Genomic DNA, 11451 nt, shown 5'->3' on the forward strand with positions numbered 1-11451 from the left:
TGGCGTGATCCGGAGTTCCAAGTAGGCAGATGGTCAGAGCGAGGGTTAACGGAGCAGTGGCGATTTAGACACACGGGTTATGTTAAGGGATCTACCATGATTTTGGAGCCTCTCCGGTCCGAGGGAACATGCTGTGGAAAAAAGAACATAAGGACTCCGGGGAGTGACTCCATGCCCTAACTATAAGCTTTATCAAAAAGGAAAGTCTTAAGCCTACTCTTAAATGTGGAGACGGTGTCTGCCTCCTGAACCCAAACTGGAACCTGGTTCCACAGGAGAGGAGCTTAGAGGGGTTGAAACTGGACATTATTATCTGTTTATTATCTGTTTATTATCTGTTTTGTGCAATAACACTGGCTTGTAATGTGTGCAATACTCAACTGCTACTATTATTATTATTATTATTATTATTATTATTATTTCTTTTCACCATTGCAACACCTTAATTATGTTATTTATGTAAATACTGTATCATAATATACCTTTAACTATGTAAATATCCACACTCCTTATATTTCTTTATTAATATTTCTGAATATCTGAGCAATTGTAACACAGAGTTTCCCTTCGGGGATCAATAAAGTATTTCTGATTCTGATGATTTCCTGGACACCCTCAACTCACACCACCCTAAAATAAAACTCAAGCACACCCTCCAACCCATTACAGTGGAGTTCCTCGATACGAGGGTCTTCTTCCACAGCCCCGGCGACCAGTCAAAGACACTAGCCACCAAGGTTTATTTCAAGGACACAGATCGCCATGCACTCCTTCCAAAACCAGCTACCACCCCAAGCACACGTACAGAGGCCTCATCAAGTCCCAGCTGATACGCTTCCACAGGATCTGCACCTTCTGCACCTTGCATGTGGAGGAGGCCACCAGGACACTTCTTAGTGCGATGAGGTTGAGGGGTTACTGAGAGGAGCCTGATAGCTGAACGCTCTGGTCCCTGGACCCAGACTGGAACCTGGTTCCACAGGAGAGGAGCCTGATAGCTGAACGCTCTGGCTCCCGTTCTACTTTTAGAGACTCTAGGAACCACCAGTAACCCTGCATTCTGGGAGCGTAGTGCTCTTCTAGGGTTGTAAGGTACTATGAGCTCTTCAAGATAAGATGGAGCCTGACCATGAAGAGCTTTGTAGGTGAGAAGAAGGATTTTAAATTCTATTCTAGATTTTACAGGAAGCCAATGCAGAGAAGCTAAGACAGGAGAGATGTGGTCTCTTTTCCTGGTTCCTGTCAGAACACGTGCTGCAGCATTCTGGATCAGCTGAAGAGTCTTTATGGACGTCTTCGAGTAGCCTGATAGTAAAGAATTGCAGTAATCAAGTCTAGAAGTAACAAATGCGTGGACTAGTTTTTCTGCATCATTTTTAGACAGGATATTCCTGATTTTGGCAATATTACGTAGGTGAAAAAAGGCGATCCTTGAAATTTGCTTTATGTGGGAATTAAAGGACAGGTCCTGATCAAAGATAACTCCAAGATTCCTCACAGTGGTGCTGGAGGCCAGGGTGGTGCCATCCAGAGTAACTATCTCTTTGGATAATGCGTCACGGAGGTGCTTGGGTCCGAGAGCAATGACTTCAGTTTTATCTGAGTTTAACATTAGAAAATTACAGGTCATCCAGGTTTTAATATCTTGAAGGCACGTTTGAAGTTTAGCTAACTGGTTAGTTTCATCCGGCTTGATCGTTAGATATAATTGAGTATCATCTGCATAACAATGAAAGTTTATGGAGTGCTTCCCGATAATATTGCCTAAAGGAAGCATATATAAAGTGAACAGGATTGGACCGAGCACAGATCCTTGTGGGACTCCATGACTAACCTTGGCGTGCATAGAGGATTCATCGTTAACATGAACGAACTGAGATCAATCTGATAAATAAGACTTAAACCAGCTTAGAGCAGTCCCTTTAATGCCAATTAAATGTTCCAATCTCTGTAATAAGATATAATGGTCAATGGTATCAAATGCAGCGCTAAGATCTAATAACACCAGGACAGAGATGAGTCCTTTGTCTGATGCAATTAGGAGGTCATTAGTAATTTTGTTTGTAAAGTGCTGTCTCTGTGCTATGATGAACTCTAAATCCTGACTGAAAATCCTCAAATAAGCTGTTGCTATGCAGAAAGTCACACAGCTGTTTGGCGACTGCTTTCTCAAGAACCTTAGAGAGAAATGGAAGGGTAGATATAGGTCTATAGTTGGCTAAAACATCTGGATCAAGGTTGGATATAGGTCTATAGTTGGCATCTTCTTGATGTTGCTGTCGCTTGGGATTGCCACATCTATTACTACTGCCCCCCCCCCCCCCCACACTACTGCCCACCTCACTACTGCCTTCTTCTGCCGTTTGTCGATCAACACCATGTATGGTTGGTTAGCCATCACCAGTTTGTCAGTCTGGATCTCGAGGTCCCACAGGATCTTAGCTCGTTCATTCTGGACTATCTTAGGAGGTGTCTTCCATTTTGACCTTGGTACTTTCAGCCCATCCTCGTGGCAGATGTTCCTGTGCACTATGACAGCTCCTGGTTATGGTGTTCCATGTACGCACTTCCTGCCTGCATCTTACACCCTGCTGTTATGTGCTGTACTGTCTCAGGGGCATCCTTGCACAGTCTGCACCTGGGGTCCTGCCTGGTGTGGTAGATCCCAGCCTTTATAGATCTTGTACTGAGTGTCTGTTCTTGTGCTGCCATGGGTACGGCCTCTGTGCTGTCCTTCAGCCTTTTCCAGCCCCTGGTAGGATTTCTTCTTCTATGGTTCTGTGGTCCACGCCGTGCAGCGGCTTGTCCCTCCATGACGGTTCTTCCTCTTCCTTGTCCTCACCTTTGGGTTTCTGCTGCCTGAGGTCTTCACTAAGCCCTTCATCTTTGGGGGCCATCTTCCTGATGTACTCCTGGATCTTCGTCGTCTCATCCTGGACCGTGGTCTTGACACTCACTAGCCCTCGGCCCCCCTCGTTATGCTTGGTGTCCAATCTCAGGGTGCTGGATTTGGGGTGAAACCATCCATGCATTGTGAGGAGCTTTCTGGTCTTGATGTCAGTAGCCTTTATCTCCTCCTTTGGCCAGTTTATCATACCAGGGGGTACCTGATGACTGTCAGGGCGGATGTGTTGATGGCTTGGATCTTGTTTCTCCCGTTCAGCTGACTTTTCAGGACTTGCCTCACTCTTTGTAGGTATTTGGCTGTTGCGGTCTTCCTTGCTGCCTCCTCATGGTTTCTGTTAGCCTGGGGCACCCCAAGGTATTTGTAACTATCCTAAACATCTGCAATGTGGCCTTCTGGTAGTTCAATCCCCTCAGTTCTGATCATCTTCCCTCTTTTTGATACCATGCGACCACACTTGTCCAGTCCAAACGACATTCCAATGTTGTAGCTTTAGATCCTGGTGGTGTGGATCAGTGAGTCCAGGTCGTTGCTGTAGATCCTGGTGGTATGGATCAGTGAGTCCAGGTCGTTGCTGTAGATCCTGGTAGTGTGGATCAGTGAGTCCATGTCTCGCTAATTTCTGGCATAGAGCTTGATGTCATCCATGTAGAAGAGGTGACTGATGGTTGTTGCGCTTCGGAATCTGTATCCGTAGCCAGTCTTTGTGATATATATTATACAGTATATATGTATAATAAATACAGTAACTACTAAACACACAAATGTGTGTTTCTGTCCACCTGCAGGAATCAAAGTTCAACGCTAAAGTTTCTATGAAGGGAAAACGTCTGGCTGTTCATGCTGACCTCCGCAGGTAAACACACAAACACACAAACACACACACACACGCACACACACACACGCAGTTGTGATTATTCTCTTTGTTCATCACCGTCAGATTGACCCGATTCTCTTCTTTCAGGTTTAAAATCTTCTCCAACCAATCTGCTCTGGAATCTCTTGCAGTGAGTTAGCTCCACCTGCAGACGTTAACCTGACAACTACACGAAGAGCCTGTCAGCCTGGATGCATAGACTAACCTGTCTGTCTGTCTGTCTGTCTGTCTGTCAGTTGATTCCTCTGCAGGCTCCTCTAAAGACGATGCTGCAGATGTCCGTGGTTCCTTTAATCAACAGTAAGTGATTCATCAGCAGTAAAACTCACTGACACTCATTACATATTCTCTAAATATATATCTAAAAATTATTAAAGATATCAGCTATGAAACCGCTAGCACACCTGGACCAGTCTGATTTATTATATCACTGAGCTCCTCTCTCTTTCCCTCTGAGTGCCTCCATGTCCCAGAAAGCATTGTTACTAACTCAGCTCTGGGGAGCTTATAATCCACAGGCTTTATGTGTTTTCACCCAAAGGTTTTCCTTGGGTTATTGATAGAATTGTTGGGTCCTCGTAAATTATAGAGCGGTCTAGACCTGCTCTCTCTGTAAATTATAGAGCAGACTAGACCTGCTCTCTCTGTAAATTATAGAGTGGTCTAGACCTGCTCTATCTGTAAATTATAGAGCGGTCTAGACCTGCTCTCTCTGTAAATTATAGAGCAGACTAGACCTGCTCTATCTGTAAATTATAGAGCGGTCTAGACCTGCTCTATCTGCAAATTATAGAGCGGACTAGACCCGCTCTATCTGTAAAATATAGAGTGGAGTAGACCTGCTCTATCTGTAAATTATAGAGTGGACTAGACCAGCTCTACCATGTTCTCACCACATCTAAGACTGGTAAAACATGGCCCAAAGCAGCTTTCATCAGCTGCAGAACTTCTTTAAGAGAAGAACCCGGGACCAGAACCTAGAGGAGTAGGCTACACAACAACTGTCCAGTGCTACATTAGGTATTGTACAGACACAAGTTTACCCAGGTCTACCCTAATCCTAGCCCAACCACAAGCCCTGGACAACAACAGTTGTCCAGAGCCTGCTCAGAGACAGAAACATTGCTTTCAGGGCTGGTTATGGGGCCAAGGTAGCCTATAAGAGGATTGAGGGGCTACTTCCTCAGCAATAACCAGCGTCCAGCACATCACCGGCTACCAATCCAGAGACCTCTCAGCTGTGACTGGTGACACTATGCTGACAGTGGAGTAAAACCACTTATCTGGCTACGGGACCCCATGGTGTCTCTGGACACGGGCTGAGGGATTATGCAGACCAGCTGCTTGGGGTGTTTGACCCAGGCTCTTAGTAGGCGTGTCTGACGGGGCCGGTTGGAGGTGTGAGGAACAGTGAAAATAATAGTCACAATAAGGATAAAGATAAGTGAAGTGTGCATTATTTAAAATGGAATCACGACAATAGCAACACATTCCTAAAATGACATTATCAGTTTGGAAGGGAAACTATGCCTCCATTCGAGAAGGAGACCATGTTTCCTGATGCAGAGATGTCATGTCCCAAAATGTGCACCTCCTGTTTCAGAAACTGCAATTTAGACACACTAGATTGTGTCCTTCTGCTGCCAGATGACACAGTAACGCAGTAGTGTCTCGTTCACGTGGACAGGGAATGGCTCCAATTCTTACTTTGGTGACTACTGGGTGAAAACATTGCTCTAATTCTGTGTCTCACGATCACTTCTCCATTGGAAACCAAAACACTCAGGACATGCAGGACATGGACAGACCGGAATTCCTCTGAGACAGGACGTTCCTCTGAGTTGGGCATCTTACTTCTAAACTGTCTCTGATTGTATTGATGTTTTCCTGACACTGTGTGTGTGTTTGTGTGTGTGTGTGTGTGTGTTCAGACTGGACAAAAAAGGAGTTTCGGATTCCCCTGGCTGATGGGATGGATTTCATTGAGGAGGTTGTTGAATATCACAACGTGAGTTATACATTGACCTTTATGTTTCTACATGATGCTATGTTTTTTTGCTCATTATATATGTATGTATTAGTTTGACCGTCCATGTCAAGTCGTTCTCACTCCCAACTTGTGACTTACTGAATCTTGGGAAGTGTCTTTCAGCATCAGAATCCAACGCAAAAAGTCTCCTGAAGCATCTGTAAGACAATGTAATATCAAGAAAGACAACAGTAGAGTATACTTTCAAGTAAGACTACAATAGAGAGTAGGATGTAGAGAGAACAGTAGAGAGTAGTATGTAGAGAAAACAGTAGAGAGTAGTATGTAGAGAGACATCAGTAGAGAGTAGTATGTAGAGAGACAGTAGTAGAGAGTAGTATGTAGAGACAACAGTAGAGAGTAGTATGTAGAGACAACAGTAGAGAGTAGTGTGTGGAGAGACAACAGTAGAGAGTAGTATGTAGAGACAACAGTAGAGAGTAGTATGTAGAGACAACAGTAGAGAGACAACAGTAGAGAGTAGTATGTAGAGAGACTACAGTAGAGAGTAGTATGCAGAGACAACAGTAGAGAGAAGTATGTAGAGACAACAGTAGAGAGTAGTATGTAGAGACCACAGTAGAGAGACAACCGTAGAGAGTAGTATGTAGAGACCACAGTAGAGAGACAACAGTAGAGAGACAACCGTAGAGACCACAGTAGAGAGACAACAGTAGAGAGACAACCGTAGAGAGTAGTATGTAGAAAGACAACAGTAGAGAGACAACAGTAGAGAGTAGTATGTAGAGAGACAACAGTAGAATTTAGTATGTAGAGAGACAACAGTAGAGAGTAGTATGTACAGGGACAACAGTAAAGAGTAGTATGTCGAGAGAAAACAGTAGAGAGTAGTATGTAGAGACACAACAGAAGAGAGACAACAGTAGAGAGACAACAGTAGAGAGTAGTATGTAGAGACAACAGTTGATAGTAGTATGTAGAGACACAACTGTAGAGACACAACAGTAGAGAGTAGCATGTAGAGACAACAGTAGAGAGACAACAGTAGAGAGTAGTCTGAAACACAGAGGCAAGTTGGGGGGGTGGATGGGTCAAACAATACAGGACTTTCCCCCAGGAGACTGAGGTTTGTGTCCCCATCTTGTCCAGAGTCTTACTTAAACGTATATTTTTTAACCTCACGCAATTAAGTGGTTTTACCCCCATGTTGAGAATTGACGGCAGCGTTCCTGATCAGGGGAATCCTGTGTCTCCAAGGATGGTATTGGACTGACTTAGAGCCCCCTGTTTGACTGAGACTACATGAGAACTTCTGCATCAGGGGAATCATGTGTCTCCAAGGATGGCATTGGACTGACTTGGAGCCCCCTTTCTGACTGAGACTACATGAGACATTCTGCATCAGGAATTAACTCCCCTGACAACATGTTTTGGAGCCGCTACGAGATAGCACTTTATATAGCTGTACTTACTGCCCCCTGGCTGCCCCTTGGTGTCTACAGCAGTTGTGTTCTTCTTTCATTACTGCCCCCTGGTGTTAACTCAGTTGTGTTCTTCTGTCACTACTGCCCCCTAGGGTTAACTCAGTTGTGTTCTTCTGTCATTACTGCCCCCTGGTGTCCACAGTAGTTGTGTTCTTATGTCATTACTGCCCCTGGTGTTAACTCAGTTGTGTTCTTCTGTCATTACTGCCCCCTGGTGTCCACAGTAGTTGTGTTCTTCTGTCATTACTGCCCCCTGGTGTCCACAGTAGTTGTGTTCTTCTGTCATTACTGCCCCCAAGTGTTAACTCATTTGTGTTTTTCTGTCATTACTGCCCCCTGGTGTCCACAGTAGTGGTGTTCTTCTGTCATTACTGCCCCCTGGTGTTCACTCAGTTGTATTCTTCTGTCATTACTGCCCCCTGGTGTTTAGTCAGTTGTGTTCTTCTTTCATTACTGCCACCTGGTGTCCACAGCAGTTTTGTTCTTCTGTCATTATTGCCCCCTGATGTCCACAGCAGTTGTGTTCTTCTGTCATTATTGCCCTCTGGTGTTCACTCAGTTGTGTTCTTCGTCATTACTGCCCCCTGGGGTTCACTCAGTTGATTTCTTCTGTAATTACTGCCCCCTGGTGTTCACTCAGTTGTGTTCTTCTTTCATTACTGCCCCCTGGTGTTCACAGCAGTTGTGTTCTTCTGTTGTAATTGCCCCCTGCAGTTAACTCAGTTGGTTTCTTCTCTGCAGGGTTTCATTGTGATCGGAGCAAATCTTCACTTCAGCAAAGGACTGAGAGAAATGATCACCGGAGGCAACAATCAGACAGAGACAGACAGCAACACCGTCTAAAGATTTACATATTCAACACACAACACACAACGTGAATATGATTCACTGTGTGAACAGATATTACAACACATATGGAATTACTTCAGCAAAGCACTGAGAGAAATGATCACTGGAAGAAATCAGACAACACAGCCTCTATTCATGTATGTGTACATATACAGTACATTACAGAGTTTATTGTCTCCACAGTACATAGACACACATATAAAAACACTGCCTCTACACAGTATGAATATATGTATGTGTGTATACATATTGTACATAACATAGTACATAGTATGTAGAGACAACAGTAGAGAGTAGTATGTAGAGACACAGTAGAGAGACAACAGTAGAGAGTAATATGTAGAGACACAGTAGAGAGACAACAGTAGAGAGTAGTATGTAGAGACACAACAGTAGAGAGTAGTATGGAGAGACGACAGTAGAGAGTAGTATGTAGAGACAACAGTAGAGAGACAACAGTAGAGAGTTGTATGGAGAGACAACAGTAGAGAGTAGTATGTAGAGAGACGATAGTAGACTGTACCGTGTAGAGGCAACGTTAGAGAATACTATGTAGAGACAACAGTAGAGAGACAACAGTAGAGAGTAGTATGGAGAGACACAACAGTAGAGAGTAGTATGTAGAGAAAACAGTAGAGAGTACTTTGTAGTGACAACAGTAGAGAGTACTATATAGACACAACATTAGAGAGTACCATGTAGAGATTACCATGTGGAGAGACAACAGCACAGTATATGTATGTATATCTTTATATATTTTCTCAACAGGTGACACAGCTCTGGACTAACCCTGAAGAACAAATGACATTCACATCTTTGATTGGGTTAAAGTTAAATGAATGATTAAATCTCTCTGTGGAGTTGTTATTATTATTATTGTTATTATTATTGTTATTATTATTATCATTATTATTATTATTATAACTGAATCTCCAGGCTCTAATAAATAAAAAAATCATAAAACATTCACAGTTTGGACTATTTTAAATTCTTCTTTCCATCCCTGTTCCCTTACTATACGTCTGCCTTAGATCCTTACTGAAGTACAAGTACAAGTAATACAACTCTCTGTGAAAATACTCCATGTAATACTACTATCTGTGAAAACACTTAATGTAATAATACTCTTTCCATCCCTGTTCCCTTTCTATATGTTTGCCTTAGAGCCTTACTGAAGTACAAGTACAAGTAATACTACTCTCTGTGAAAATACTCCATGTAATACTACTATCTGTGAAAACACTTAATGTTATAATACTCTTTCCATCCCTGTTCACTTGCTATATGTCTGCCTTAGATCCTTACTGAAATAGAAGTACAAGTAATACTACTCTCTGGGAAAACACTCCATGTAATACTAATATCTGTGAAAATACTCCATGTAACACTACTCTCTGTGAAAACACTCCATGTAGTACTACTCTCTGTGAAAATACACATGTGATAATACTCTTTCCATCCCTTTTCCCTTGCTATACATCTGCATTAGATCCTTACTGAAGTACAAGTACAAGTACAAGTAATACTACTCTCTGTGAAAATACTCCATGTAACACTATGTAATCGCCACAGTGGCACTGTTGCTGCTCTGGAGGAAACTACTAGACCTGTTGGGTCCCTGTAAATTCCGGAGTGTGGTCTAGACCTACTCTATCTGTAAAGTGTCTCAAGATAACTCTTGTTATGAATTGATACTATAGATAAAATAAAAATTGAAAATTGAATTGAATACTAATATCTGTGAATAAACTCCATGTAATACTACTCTCTGTGAAAATACTCCATGTAATAATACTCTTTTCCATCCCTGTTCCCTGCTATACGTCTGCCGTAGATCCTTACTGAAGTAAAAGTAATAATACTCTCTGTGACAAAACTCCATGTAAAAGTTCTGCATTCAGATCCTTCCTGAAATACAAGTACTATCAGCACCATGTGGTATGAGTAAGTGAAAGTATGTACATTGTAGTGTTTTCTGTTCTGTTTCTGGTATAATATTCCTGCTCTATCTACTTACTTACTTACTGCCCGTCACCCCTACCAGGGTATGGGCCGCCAACAACAACAACAACAACAGCTCTCCAGAGTCCTCTGTCCTGGGCCATTTTCTCTAACTGGTTCCAGGTGTAGCCCATCTTGGTGGTGTCAGCCTCAAGGTCGCGTCGCCAGGTGTTTCTTGGCCGACGTCTCTCCCACTTGACTTGTGGGTTCCACCGCAACGCCTGCCTAGTGATGCTGGTTGGTGGTTTTCGTAGGGTATGCCCTATCCAGCCCCATCTCCTCTTCCTGATTTCTTCTTCGGCAGGGAGTTGGCCTGTCCTTTCCTGGAGGTTGGTATTACTGATGGTGTCAGGCCATCGGATCTGGAGAATTCTTCTGAGGCAGGTGTTGATGAAGGTCTGGACTTTTCTGATGGTAGTCTTATTTATCCTCCAGGTCTCTGCCCCATACAGTAAGACTGACTTTACGTTGGAGTTGAATATTCGGATCTTGGTGGTCACTGACAGCTCTCTGGAGGTCCAGATGTTCTTGAGCTGGGCGAAGGCGGCTCTTTCTTTACCAATCCTTGCCTTGACGTCTGCGTCTGTACCGCCCTGCCGGTCAATGATGCTTCCCAAGTATGTGAAGGACTGCGCTTCTTCCAGGGGGCTCCCATTCAGGGTGATGGGTTCTGTGCTTGCAGAGTTGGTCTTTAGGATCTTGGTCTTGTCCCTGTGGATGATTAGGCCGATTTGCTGCGACAAGGTTGCCACTACATTTGTCTTCTCTTGCATCTGCTGCTGGCTGTGGGAAAGTAAAGCCAGATCATCGGCAAAGTCTAAGTCGTCGAGCTGGCTCCACAGAGTCCATTGTATTCCGTTCCTACGCTCGCTGGTGGATGTCTTCATAATCCAGTCGGTTGCGAGGAGGAAGAGGAAAGGTGACAACAGGCATCCTTGTCGGACTCCTGTTCGTACTTGGAAGCTGTTTGTGAGCTGTCCTCCATGTATAACTCTGCAGGACATAACTTCATAGGAGATTTTAATCAGGTTGACCAACTTGGCTGGGATGCCATAGTGCCAAAGGAGCTTCCAGAGGGTTTCTCGATCCACGCTATCGAATGCCTTTTCATAGTCGATGAAGTTGATGTACAATGATGACTTCCACTCCAAGGACTGTTCAACTATGATGCGTAGAGTAGCGATTTGGTCAGTGCAGGATCTATTTTGCCGGAAGCCTGCCTGTTCGTCTCGCAATTGCAAATCTACGGTTTCCTTCATCCTCTCCAAGAGGACTCGGTTGAAGACCTTTCCTGGCACTGATAGGAGTGTGATGCCCCTGTAATTGTTACAGTCGCTGAGGTCCC

General features: G+C 43.8%; 1 protein-coding gene across 1 annotated transcript in view; it reads left to right on the plus strand.

Moving 5' to 3' along the window:
• Positions 1-9072, plus strand: part of LOC116678350 (phospholipid transfer protein) — a 30452-nt gene extending 21380 nt beyond the window's left edge. The window contains exons 11-15 of the mRNA XM_032508288.1: positions 3694-3761; positions 3870-3912; positions 4019-4082; positions 5714-5790; positions 7998-9072. Of these exons, the coding sequence (XP_032364179.1) occupies positions 3694-3761; positions 3870-3912; positions 4019-4082; positions 5714-5790; positions 7998-8099 (354 nt within the window). The 3' untranslated portion in view covers positions 8100-9072. The remainder of the gene's footprint in view (positions 1-3693; positions 3762-3869; positions 3913-4018; positions 4083-5713; positions 5791-7997) is intronic.
• The last annotated feature ends 2379 nt before the right edge of the window (positions 9073-11451 follow it).

This window comes from Etheostoma spectabile, unplaced genomic scaffold (genome assembly GCF_008692095.1).
Source record: "Etheostoma spectabile isolate EspeVRDwgs_2016 unplaced genomic scaffold, UIUC_Espe_1.0 scaffold00007026, whole genome shotgun sequence".
In the NCBI taxonomy this organism is placed as follows: domain Eukaryota; kingdom Metazoa; phylum Chordata; class Actinopteri; order Perciformes; family Percidae; genus Etheostoma; species Etheostoma spectabile.